Source organism: Myotis yumanensis, unplaced genomic scaffold, assembly GCF_028538775.1.
Source record: "Myotis yumanensis isolate MYYU_CA2020_CCGP unplaced genomic scaffold, mMyoYum1.0.hap1 SCAF_14, whole genome shotgun sequence".
Classification (NCBI taxonomy): Eukaryota; Metazoa; Chordata; class Mammalia; order Chiroptera; family Vespertilionidae; genus Myotis; species Myotis yumanensis.
The window spans coordinates 26472514-26485902 of NW_027223765.1; the positions used below are offsets into that span (position 1 = coordinate 26472514).

Genomic DNA, 13389 nt, shown 5'->3' on the forward strand with positions numbered 1-13389 from the left:
CCTGTGTGCGCGTTGCTGTGTCCACATTTTCCATGTTAATGACCTCATCTTAAGTTGATCATCTGCAAAGATCCTATTTCCAAATAAGTCACAGTCACAGGCACTAGGAGTTAGGATTTCAACATCTTTTAAAGGAAGACACAATTCAACCCATAACACTGAGCATTTAGTAAAAAACAGTTAATCGCCATGAAATTCCAGGCATTTGACATGATAGTGATTTTATATACATTTTTCCTAACCCTCACAATAAGATTTCCCATATTACAGGTCTTATCCTTACTCACATAGCTAGACAATATAGGCTCTGGAGTCAGGTAGCCTGGCTTCGCCACTTAGCTGGGAGGCCTTGGGGCAAGTTAATTAACCTCTCTGTGCCTCTGTGTCCTCATTTGTAAAGTGAGGATAATAGTACCTCCATCCATGCTGAGTTATTGAAAGGATTTCAAAAGATAATGCACAAAGCCTGGTGCATCGTAATTACTGAACTCGTGGTGGCTGTTATAAGTAGTGGAGTCAAAACTTAAATCAAGACCAGTCCAGCCAGCTGTGGTTCAGTTGGTTCAGCATCGTCCTATGCACCAAGAGGTCACTGGTTTGATTCCTAATCAGGGCACATGCCCAGGTTGCAGGCTTGATCCCCATTAGGGGGCATGTAGGAGGCAGCCAATGGATGTTTCTCTCTCATCAATGTCTCTCTCTCTCTCTCTCTCTCTCTCTCTCTTTCTCTCACCTTCTCCCTTCTCTCTCTCTCTCTCTCTCTCAAAATCAATAAAAACATATTTTTAAATGTCTTTTTAGTCACTTAAAAAACAAAAACATAACAACAAAACCCCATACCACTTAAATCCCTATCTCCTTAGTTTTGATTCCTTCACTCTTTCCTCTTAAGTCCAGCATGACTGGGTGTCAGCCACTCCTGCAGCCATGATCTCCCTGCATCCTCACAGTACCCCCTGGGAGGTGAATACTTCTGCCTGTATTTTCTGGATGAAGGAACTGAGACACAGAGAAGTAAGGTGACTTGACCAAGGTTACCCAGCCGATAAATCATTCTAGTCCAGCTCTGCTGATTCTAATATTTTTTCCCCACTATGTTGCCTGTCATCTAGGGCACAGACATAATAGTTGCAAATAACCTCTGGTAGTCAGCTGAGATTATGAGTTTTTGGCAGTGACCACTCTGAGACTATGGCAGGAGTCTGTTTCCATAAGAGTCAGCTCCTGGCAGGTTCAGATAGCTCAGTCCAGCAGATCTGCTGTTAATTCTTGAGAAGGTTCTTGAGAAGGAAGATATCTCTCCTCTTTCTCTCTCTCATTCTCTCTCTCTCTCTCTCTCTCTCTCTCTCTCTCTCTCTCTCACACATACACACACACACACACACACACACACACACATAACACACAACACACTGCCTATGAGGCCTCACCCCTGGGACAAAGCAAGTAACCATGGAAAGGGGATGACGGGTTGTATAAAATTTTTTAGTTAGAAAGCCTGAGGAGTGAGAGCCCGCTGCTAAGCCCAATCCAAAGCTCCTTTGCAAGCCAGTGCTGGGCAGCGAAGGGTCTGAAAGACAACAACCACCACAAAACGTCAACACCTCAGTGATGGCTTCTCTCAGGTTTGTCAGGACAGAAAGAGAGCCCAAGCAGCAGAGTCCTCGGGCCTTTCCCTGGTCCTCCCCCCATCACCTCTGCCACGGCCGCTTTTCCACACACAATTCAGCCTGCAGATATCTAAGGAGAGTGGACGTAATGAAATGGCTGCACACAGGCCTCATCTGGCCCATAGACAAGTTTTATTTAACCTGCACACAGCTTTTTTAAAATTATTTTTACTTTTCTTAATTTGAGAGAGAGGGAGGACGGGGGAGAGAGAAAAACATCCACTTATTTATGCATTCATTGGTTAATTTTTGTATGTACCTGAACTGGGGATCACACCCACAAACCTTGGCATATCAGAGCAACACTCCAAGCAACTGAGCTACGGAGCCAGGGCAGCCTGCACACAGCTTTTAAGTAGTTGTTAACATTTTAAAAGGAAGAAGTGTCACATAGAATCTGGATTTTTTTCTTCTTCTTCTTTTGCAAAACCAAAGGTTCTGACCAAGTGCCTCTGATCCCTGAGTGGTGACTGTGTTGAAGTTGAGTAGTGGCTGCCTCCGGGTTGATTGTTTTTATACCCAAACTACTGGACTCTTTCACCTTCTCTGTCTGGCCCCATAGGTCATTTGAGTTTTTAACTAAGGCCTTTGGCCTAACAAATAAAATACATCTGGCCTCACCTCGGCATTCAAAAATCTTCACAGTATGGCTTATTCAAGACTTACCACCCATTTCAAATTTATTTACACCTTCGTTCCCAAACAGGTACCTTATTCTCTCACATTCATGCCTTTGCTAGTGCTTTTTTATTTCCTCTAAGATGCCTTTCATCCCAACTTGGTCTGGGAATGCTTCCACACCCCTTATTTATTTATTTAAGAATTTTTGTGGGTTTATTTGAGCCAAACTGTTGACAATTGCCAGGAAACAGAATCTCAACAGATTGGGATAATGATCCAGAGAATGCAGTTTTTCATCTTGTTTTACACATTGCAATCAAAGAAGAAGGTGTAAGTGGGTTACATGATAAATTAGGGAGGTGGGAGAAAGCAAAGGGGGGAAACCTCTGGGATTGGATAAAAAAATGATAGACACATATGTCTTTTACTTACCAGTAGGCGGGGACAGGATCGTTCAGAGCTCCCACACCCTTTACTGTCCATCTGAAGGCCTCAGAATCTCCCAAACAGACAGGAGTTTCCTTTCGTTTGATGGGCCAAAGGACCTTGTTCTTTTGAACTACTTGTTCTGGATTTTCACAGCGTCACACATTTGCATAATATAATTTCTCTTCTTATGATTCACTTTCTTCCTGGTAAATTATTCCCAATGAGCCCAGCCTTCCAATGAATGGGAAGGCCATCGTGACCCTCCAGCCAACCCAGTCACCAGATAAATACCACTGAGTGGCCTCAGTTAATGCCACGTGGAGCAGAATAATCGCCTGGCTGAGACTTGTACAAATTCCCGACTTTTTGACAACTGTGAGAAATAATAACAGGGTTGTTGTTTTAAGCCACTAAGTTTTAGGTCAGTTTGTTACATAGCAATAGATAATTAAAACAGTTTGGAAAGTAAAAAAGTCTTTAATCTTGTTAATTATTTTCTTCAAGTCTTTGTTACAAAATTAAATATATATATATATATAATACATATACACACACTATTTATTTTTTAAATTCAATCTTTATTGTTGAAAGTATTACATATGTCCTATATTGTCCCCCATTGACTCCTTCTAGCCTGCCCCTGCTCCCCGCTCTAAGCCTTCACCACCCTGTTGTCTGTGTCCATGGGTTACGCATATGTACATACAAGTTCTTTGGTTGATCTCTTCCCACCCACCCACCCTCCCCGCCTTCCCTCTAAGCACACAATTTAGAGAAGTAGAAGTGAGCTAATGTTATTGAGCTCCTAATTTAATTTCTGCCTGGTACTTTCCCATGCATTATCTTATCTAATACTCAAGATAATCCAGTTTAGCCCTAACTGGTTTGGCTCAGTGGATAGAGCGTAGGCCTGAGAACTGAAGGGTCCCAGGTTCGATTCTGGTCAAGGGCATGTACCTTGGTTGTGGGCACATCTCCAGTAGCGGGTGTGCAGGAGGCAGCTGATCGATGTTTCTCTCTCATTGATGTTTCTAACTCTTTATCCCTCTCCCTTCCTCTCTGTAAAAATCAAAAAAATATATTTTAAAAAAGATAATCCAGTTTATATTATTATTTACACTTTTAAAAAGAAGTTAAGTAACTTGCAAATGATTGCATAGCTCATGAGTGGGGGATATGGGAACTGAGCACCCAGTTCTATCCAGTTGGGATACCCATGTTTTTGTTACCATCTCACATACCCACACCACCTCTCTTGGCTCAGACAATGATCTACATTCCACTAAATGTGGCATCATATGTGGTTTTCCATGTTGCTGCAAAGCCTTCAAAGCCTTCCTTTTAAATGGCACCATATTATTCCAACTGTAGTGTATACGCCATTTCCTATTCTTCAGTATTCACATTCTTTCCAAATCTTTTTGCCATTAAAAGGAATTCCGGCCCTGGTTGGTTTGGCTCGGTGGATGGAGCACCAGCCTGCAGAGTGAAAGGTCCCAGGTTCAATTCCAGTCAAGGGCACATGCCAGGGTTGCAGGCTGGATCCCCAGTAGGGGGCGTGCAGGAGGCAGCCGACCAATGATTCTCTCTCATCGTTGATATTTCTATCTCTCTTCCCTCTCTCCCTTCTTCTCTGAAATCCATAAAAAAATATATATTTTTAAAAGAATTCTGACGGTTGCATTGTGCTGATAAGAGTAGAAATGAGGGAGGGGTGTCCACTTGGGGGGTTTCTTTGGCATTACAAGCGACCTCCTCTACAGAACTCCTCCTTGAGCTCCCTGCCCACACACCTGCCCTCTCCACCCTGACTGTCTTAATGAACCTGGTCACACAGTCACCTAAGGAGAAGGTCATGCAGCAGGTGGAGCAAAGAAAGGGGAGAAAAACAATCCCTTGGAACTCACACCCATTCAGGCCAGATGAGTTCACCTTTTAACAACTTAATGCAGCCTTTATCCATCTTAAATAGCTTTGACAGCTGGGAAAATTAAGATTATGTCAGGACTCTGGTTGGTTTTGAAGAGATTATAAACCCTCTTATTTCAAAAGTGCCAAGTGAAAGGTTTATAAATTCTGTTAAGAATTTTAGCTTTTATCCTGAGAGTCACGGTAGTCATTGAATGGTTTTAAACAGGAGTGATGACCTGGGCTGATGTCTTGATCTAGAAAGAACACCCTGGTTTGGAAGGCAGTAGGAGATATATATATATATATATATATAATTTCAGGGAAGAAGGGAGAGGGAGAGACAGAAACATCCATGATGAGAATCATTGATTGGTTGCCTCCTGCACGCCCCCTCCTGGGCATGTGCCGCTGACCGGAATCGAACCTGGGACCCTTCAGTCCGCAGGCTGACACTCTAGCCACTGAGCCAAACCGGCCAGGGCAAGGTTTCACATTCCCCACACAAAGAAAATGAGACTTCCTGGGAAATGTGAGGAGCTCTGGGGGCCTGGGAACTGGGTTGGGAAATGGTGATAAGAAGTCTTTGAGCAATTGTGGATCTGCTGCAGTTTGGAGGGGTGGGCATAGGGGGCGGGGGCGGGGAGTGAGATCTGAGTTTCTTTGCCATGGATGTGAGGGTAGAGGGTAGGGAGAGGCACAGAGTCCCTAAAAACCTTTAACTTTGCCATTTTACTGAGAACTTGCACATTGAGTTATTTTTCATTGAGCTTCATTTAGTAGCAGATTCAATACACAGTTTATAATTGTACCTTATTGATTTACCTAAATTTGCAGTTGTTTACAAGTCCATGACTTACTTTTTATTCCTCCAGGGCCAAGACCCACAGATGCCCATAGGAGGTTCCTCTGCAACAAGGGAGAAAGCCCCAGGCAGCCTAACAAAGCTTTCCCCGTTTCTATCCTTGGGCATTCCTCAGGCTGGGCTTCCCTTTGAGGGAGAGATCTGCCTGGGGCCAGGGAGGTGTTGGAGGTGGGTAGACCCCAGAATCACACCATCTGGGATTAACTCCCAAGCAGGAGGTTGCACCAGAGTCATCAAAATGCTTTCTTCCTGTGTAATCACTTGAAGGGCTAATCAATGATTGTTTGAGGATACTCCTGATCCCTCCCTCTAACACAGTGGTTCTCAACCTTCCTAATGCCGTGACCCTTTAATACAGTTCCTCATGTTGTGGTGACCCCCAACCATAAATTATTTTCGTTGCTACTTCATAACTGTAATTCTGCTACTGTTATGAATCGTCATGTAAATATCTGATATGCAGGATGTATTTTCATTGTTACAAATTGAACATAATTAAAGCATAGTGATTCATCACAAAAACAATATGTAATTATATATGTGTTTTCCGATGGTCTTAGGCGACCCCTGTGAAAGGGTTGTTCGACACCCAAGGGGGTCGCGACCCACAGGTTGAGAACCGCTGCTCTAACAGCAGACTGCGGAGTAGGCCAGTAAATCCAGTTCTATTTGGGCTGAGAACTTGGACAAGTGATTCGCCAGCTCTAAAGGCTGAATGGAGAGCAGGTAGCAGTGAGCTCCTCAGGAGGAGCCTCACAGTCACTAGGTAAATGGGGTACCTGTAGCAGCTTTTTGATCCAGCCATTTGCTGCTCATTCACAGCTTAGCCTGAGTAAAAACTGTATCACCTAGAGATTTAAGAGAAGATATCAAAATACCAAGCAATTTCATATTTAGTAGTTGCCAGTACAAAGCATGAAACTTTAACTTTTTTCTTTTCTTTTTTTTAAATATATTTTTATTGGTTTCAGAGAGGAAAGGAGAGGGAAAGAGAGAGAGAGAGAGAGAAACATCAATGATGAGAGACTCATTGATCGGCTGTTTTCTGCACACTCCCTACTGGGGATTAAGTCCACCCCCTACTGGGGATTAAGTCCACCCCACACTGGGGATTGAGCCCACAACCCGGGCATGTGCCCTTGTCCAGAATCAACCTAGGACCCTTCAGTCCGCAGGCTGATGCTCTATCCACTGAGCCAAACCAGCCAGGGCAACTTCTTTTTTCTTAATGGTCAACAATTGTTTAGTGATTGTCTACCATGGGGCAGGAACTCAGCCAGCAGGCACTAAAGACCCAGAAATCAATGACACACAGAGTAGGAAAGGACAGATAGAAGGAGTAGTCTCTCCCCCGCGCCCCATGAGAGTATAATTTGTGATACATGCCTTGTAATAATATTAATATCAATAATACCTAACGTCAATTGGGTTGACTATTTGCCAGGTGCTGAACTGAGTGGTCTTCAATTCATCCCCTCATTTAGTCCTTACAATTCCATGTGATAGATGTGTTTATTATCCCCACTTTAAAAATTAAAAAATATATATATGAGGCACAAAGAAATTAAGTGACTTGCTGGGAAAAGGCAGAGCTGAGGTTTGAACCTAGGGCTGGCTCCAGGAAGCATGCTCTTGACCATGAATGAAGCAAAGAGCAGGGTGAAATAAGGACTTGGGAAGATCTCTCTGCACTCCCTATACCCTCAGCCTTTCCCTGCCTTTTTTAACCCAATTAGGATGGCAATACCATTGACCTACTCACCTGACCTGAATATCTAGGACTGGGGTGGCTCTGAGTCAGAGCAGAAAATGCCAGACAATTTCACATGTAGCTGTTGGGTTATGAAGAAGGATTAAGAATGAAAGGGTCAGGGACAAGATAATCGTGTCTTGCCAACATAATCACATCCCCTGCACGCTGTGATAAAAATAACTGAGTCAGAAGGTTCAGCTTTGTGCAAGAGTCATCTGACTCCCAAAGAAGCCACTCAGGGTAGTGGTACCTCAATGAATGTCCACAGATCTGAACCTGTTTCACAGCCAAGTCAGTATTTGAGGTTCATGAGTCTGGACGAGCCTGACTCCCAGCATTCCAACTCACAGGAGTCTGAAGTATATACCCATTAATTTATTAACACTTGGTGTTAGCCCTTCAGTAACTGGAATGCTCCTGTGGCAACTGGCCACCCTTTTCCCAATACCAGCAATCCCAGGAAGCCAAATGAGTCATTAGCAGGCCGGTTGGTGGGTGTTTCCCATGTGTTAGGGGAAGAAGATTTCACCCAAGTCAGGGTGGAGCTTAGTGAGTCATCTCTGCCTCATAGGGCACATCTGTGTGAGCTCCAATTTCATGTTTCTCTCTCCTGGGCAGTGGTGGGTAATAAAGTGCCAACTTCTGGCCTTTTGGCTTTTACTCAACTTTCCTTTCCTTCCTCTTTCTCTACTCCATTCTTATCCCTCATTCTTATTTCATGTGTTCTCCATAAAATACAATTGATTAGGTTGATCATTTTATTGTCATCACATTCCAGCCCTGGCCCCCTAAGAGGAAGTCAGGGAAGTCACCTGGATGGGTTAGGCTGGTTATTCCCAAGCTCTTCACTTAATTATGGATTTTTTGTTTGTTAACTCTCAAATATATTAGGTTGAACCATGTGAAATTTTGGTAGGTTACAAACAATCAAATAGCAGCAACTTCATGTGGTCCAACTAACAGCAGACCAGATCCATTAGGGGGGGTTGGCTTAATAAGTCCAGTGCCCTTTTGCAAGCCTTGGTGGTAGGCGTTGCCAGGGCAGCGCTCATGCATGGCAGATTTTTCTGGAAACAAGCTCTTCGGGGTAACTACTTGTGTCAGGGACCTTATTCCTCTTGCTGTCCCTTTATCCTCCAACTAGGGCCTAATGTCAGGGATGGGCAAAGGAGGGTCTTCAGGTTGAATTCTTTGTTGTGTGACAGAGTATGTGTTCTGAAGCCAACAAGGAACAATTTTGAGGAACACTTTTATTTATTTGTTTATTATTTTTTAATCTTCACCCGAGGGTATTTTTCCATTGATTTTTAGAGATAGTGGAAGAGAGAGGGAAAGACAGAGAAAAATATTGATGTGAGAGAAACACATTGACTGGTTGCCTCCTGCATGAGCCCTGACCAGGGCCTGGGCCAGGGAGGAGCCTACAACCAAGGTATGAGCCCTTGGTGGGAATCGAACCTGGGACCCTTTGGTCCCCAGGCCAACACAACGCTCTATCCACTGAACCAAACTGGCTAGGGCCACTTTTATTTATTTATTTAATATATATATATATATATATTTTTTATTGATTTCAGAGATGAAGGAAGAGGAGAGAGATAGAAACATCAATCATTGATTGGCTGCCTCCTGCACGCCCTCTTCTGGGGATCGAGCCCTCAACCTGGGCATATGTCCTTACCAGTAATAGAACCATGACCTCCCAGTTCATAGGTCCATGCTCAACCACTGAACAACACCATCCGGGCTGAGGAACACTTTTAGATAGTCCATGGTTTGTACATTCACCTGTTAATGTGGAAAATTAAGAACTAATGGAGACATTTCACATTTTACAAACGTCATTCAAACATTTGTGTGATATAGGCTGTATGCCCAACACCATTCCTACTTGCAAGGATTTTCAATGGGCTATAATTGTATGTATACTTATGTGACTGCTCCTAGCTACCATCTTACCATACAGTAAATTCTGTAATGGCAGGGCTTATGTTTGATTTACTAACCCTTAACTCCTATCATAGGGCCTGGCATACAGTAGGTGCTTTACATTAATGATGAGTGAATGAATACATAAATAAATAAATGAAGGGGTTAAACAAATAATGGAAATACTAGGAAGGAATTAAATACCATGTCAAATGAAAGGTCTCTGGGCCTTTAAAGGTCAGGAACCAGGCTGCTTGTAGAAGTCAGCAGAGGCTCCCTGACGAGGTGACCTGAAAGTAGTTGCTCTCCAGTTGGATAAGGTTGGTGAACAGCTCAGGCAGTAGCACAGTCAGCCTCACAGCTGTGAGAGAGGAAGCCACAAGTGAAAAGAAGCCACAAATGCAAAGTTGCTCCTCATTTCCTGGCTAGCGCTTTGGCCAGCAAGAGCTGCATTCCTTTGAGCTGAGCATGTGTGGAATTTCCAGCCTAGGTAGCAGAATGGAACTTGGAACAAACAGATCAGCAGAATAGAACCCAGGGACAATGGGGCCGGGCCCAGCTGCCCTTTGCCAGCTTTTGAGCTCACAGAATATTGGAGCTCAGTGGGCCTCGTCCAGGGTGATAAATGATGTCCTTTGGACTGTACCACTTCAGAAGACACAGAAATTTCCATGTTCAGACAGCATTAGGATCCTTAGATGTGCTGAAATACCTGGGAATGGTCTGAATCCTCGCCATCATTCAACTTTCCATCTAGCAAGGACAAGTGAAGGTCTGTTTTGCTTGAAAGATGGGGAAAGTCCAAACATTAGAAGCAGAGGGAAAGATACCTTCATCAAAAGAGAGCTGGAAGGTGTTTCGATGGCAGGATAATGAGGAGGGGGCTGGTGATAGCAAGATTTAGCACTTTGAGTAACTGTTCTGGAGGAGGGTGGCCGGGGATATTTAAGAACAACTATATAAAAACATTGCCTGGGTGACATTTCAGGGCAGGGGATTCAAAGAGGAAGGTCCAGCTTCATGGAGAGAAACTAATTATAGACAATGACACAATCACAAAGACACGGGTCTCTCTACTGGCCTGACCTGAAGTTCTTACACCTGATGAAGCTCTGGGAGCCTGCCATCAATCACACTGAGAAATGTAAGGGGGAACTTTGCTGTATCTACCCTCGACTACTGTTCCTAAGGTCTCTGCATTTTCCCAAGTCAACAATTCCTTCAAAACACTGATCTATTGATCGGGACCTAAGAAAGGGGAGGAGTGAATTTCAGTGATTCATATCTAGATCTTCACTTCTTTTTTTTATATTTTATTGATTTTTTACAGAGAGAAAGGGAGAAGGATAGAGTTAGAAACATCGATGAGAGAGAAATATTGATCAGCTGTCTCCTGCACACCTCCCACTGGGGATGTGCCCACAACCAAGGTACATGCCCTTGACTGGAATCGAACCTGGGACCCTTCAGTCCACAGGCTGACACTCTATCCACTGAGCCAAACCAGCTAGGGCTAGATCTTCACTTCTATGATTATAAGTGAGTTGAAGGCAGGAATAATAAATTTCTCAATCTAGAATAAGCTGTACACTGCCTTAACTATAGCTAAGTAGGTGCTTCATAGATAAAAAACAGACAAAGGGAGGGAGGGAGGGAGGGAGGGAGGGGAGGGGAGGGGAGGGGAGGGAGGGGAGGGAGATGGAAGAAAAGGAAAAAGGAAGGGACAGAAAGAAAATAAATTTGGTCGGAGATGTTCAGGGAGGTGGAGAAGGGGCAGTACTGAAGTTGGCCTGCATCACAGAAGATGAGTGTCACAGAAGGAAGTCCCCTAGGGGGCCCATCCTGAGTACAATTGTCGTTGAGGGCAGTTTACGTTTGGGGAATAATATGTAAACTTGTCATTGGTCAAGGCTAGGTCTTTGATTTACTTCTTTAATATATTCTGGATTTAGTTCTTTAATATAGTGGTAGGGTACAGGGGTGTGGGGGGGGTGGTGACATCCTTTAATGGGGAACCCGTAAAGGAAAAGACAAAGAAGTACCTCCATTTACTGTGTGTGCTCTATCCCATGAGGCTACTGAGATGTGTCTGAGTCATTTCCTCTGGTTGTGACAGTTCTCTCCTTTATCCTGAGGAGGAAGTGAACGTTCAATACCTTACATTAGACCACCTATTGCATATACAAGGATTCATTTCATTCTCAAAGCTCAGAGAATACTTAAATGGTAACGCCAGGTTCTGCATGGGCATTTTGTCCCCATTCCTGTGACCATTTATTAGGGATAAAAGCTAAGGATACATTGCAGTCGTCATCCCGACTCAAGTCAGGGCAGGGGGCACTGTTTAAATGTATTTAAAAAATTAATTGATCTCGCATCTAATTAAGCACTCTGCTATGCACCTACACTTGCCCCACTTATCTTACAAGTACTAATAATTCCCAGATCGGGAGCTTGAGAATCAGATTTATTTAGCTTGAACTTGATAGACATCTCCGAGGGTGGAGTTCAGACAAAATCAATCCCCTTCTACCTACCCATTGGTTTATTAAAGATCTTTAAACGAGACCTAACTACAAGCCCACTTTCATAATCATCATCCCGTGAGATGAAAATTAACAATTGCCGGACCAGAGAGGGTGGAAGTACAGAGGCGAGCAGAGGGGGGGCGGTCCCATCTTGAACACAGTGTCTTTCCGTTTCGCTGAAGTTCAAACCGCAAGGCCACAGTTCGCTCGGGGCGAGCGGGCACGTGTGTACGCCACGCATGCGCTCAGAGTAGGCCCGCCCACCCCTTCCGCCGGACCGCTCTCGCCCAGTCCCAGCACGCCCTCCGAATGCCCACCCTCAAGACTACACCCTCCGCCAATCGGGAGACCGGAGTCATCAGACACGTCACTTACTTAGCATAGACCGTCTCCCCGCCCCGTCAGTGGCTGGGATTGTCGCCTAAGCGCTTCGTCTTGGCACCTGATTGGCTCCTTTTCCAGCCCCGCCTCCGTCTCCCCCGCCGCCCTCCCTGCCGCGCCCCCACAGCGGTGGGCGGATCGTAGTACGCAGGGCGGACGCTGCCGCTCTCCTGGAGGCCCGCCCTCCCTCCTCCCCCTCCCTCCCCTCCCCACCCCCTCTCCCCTCCTCTCCGGGCCTGCGCGCGCGCGCCCTCCCGCACGCGCCGCCGCTAGTCTAGCACTCACGCCGGAGCTTCTGGCCGCGCGTTCCTTTTCCCCTCCGACTGCGGAGCGGGCGGGATCCTGCGCCGGGGTCGCGGCGGCAGCCTCGGCGGGCTCGGGCGCCAGTAGCGGCGCGCGATCCATCCGGCGGACCGTACCACCGCCCGCCCGCTCGCGGGGGGGAGCCGCCTGCCCGGCCGCACACGCCTCGGCAACCCCGCGGGGCTGAGGCGTCGCCGCGCCCAGGAGCCTGAGCGCCGAGCCGGCGTCGACCCCGAGGTCGGAGCCCCGCGGGCCGCGCCCGCCGCCGGCCCCACCCATCCGGGTCGAGGAGGCCAAGGCCATGGCCGAGACGGAGGAGCGGAGCCTGGACAACTTCTTCGCCAAGAGGGACAAGAAGAAGAAGAAGGAGCGAAGCAACCGGGCAGCGAGTGCCGCGGGCGCCACGGGCGCCGCTGGCGGGAGCAGCGGAGCCGCGGGCGCGGCGGGCAGCGGGGCGGGCGTGGGGACCCGGCCGGGCGACGGCGGGACCGCGGGGGCCGCGGGCCCTGGGGCCGCCACCAAGGCCGTGACGAAGGTGAGGGGCCGGGATTCGGGCCGGGGCCGCGCGCGGGCGCCCATGTGCCTGCCCCCGCCCGCCGGGTTGGCGGAGCGTCCGGGAGGGGCCCGGGGGCCGACGGGCGCGGAGGCCGGCCACGTGACGTGGGCTTCTCCGGTCGGGCCGGCGGGGACCCCCCCCTCCCCCCCACCTCGCTCCCGGTCCGCCCTTCTGCACCCGGAGGCGCCTGGCTTGAGCCGGGACCGAGGCAGCAGCACCCTCCCTCCCGGGGCAGTGGGTCTGGGTCCGAGGCGCCGGCACAGAGCAGCATGTGTCGAGTGACGTCCCCTAGAGCCTTTTAGGGCTCTGGCCTCAGCGCCGTCGTCGGAGCTGAATGTTCTGACGATCGCATGGTAGCAACTCCCGTTGGCATGACTTGGTCTCTAAGCCGGTGAAAGAGAAAAGAGTTACACGGCGACCTGGAGGTAGACACTAAGTTGTGGGTT

General features: G+C 47.1%; 1 protein-coding gene and 1 long non-coding RNA gene across 8 annotated transcripts in view; one reads left to right on the forward strand and one right to left on the reverse strand.

Moving 5' to 3' along the window:
- LOC139022362 (uncharacterized) lies at positions 1–12917 on the reverse strand. 2 transcript variants are annotated; one of them, XR_011473692.1, is made up of 6 exons: positions 12370–12917; positions 11218–11305; positions 9380–9536; positions 8928–9034; positions 2724–3093; positions 1–73 (listed from the first exon to the last, which is right to left on the reverse strand). It is a non-coding gene; the product is annotated as an uncharacterized lncRNA (long non-coding RNA). The 2 variants fall into 2 exon arrangements; XR_011473691.1 differs by lacking the exons at positions 1–73; positions 2724–3093 and having other exon boundaries at positions 8423–9034.
- The window catches only part of CDV3 (CDV3 homolog), an 18867-nt gene continuing 17845 nt past the window's right edge, over positions 12368–13389 (forward strand). For 3 of the 6 annotated variants that reach the window (XM_070433418.1, XM_070433420.1, XM_070433419.1), the window contains exon 1: positions 12368–12922. In XM_070433418.1, the coding sequence (XP_070289519.1) occupies positions 12689–12922 (234 nt within the window). In that variant the 5' untranslated portion in view covers positions 12368–12688. Of the gene's footprint in view, positions 12923–13270; positions 13369–13389 lie in introns of those variants that run through there. The other 3 variants (XM_070433422.1, XM_070433421.1, XM_070433423.1) reach the window with 2 other exon arrangements.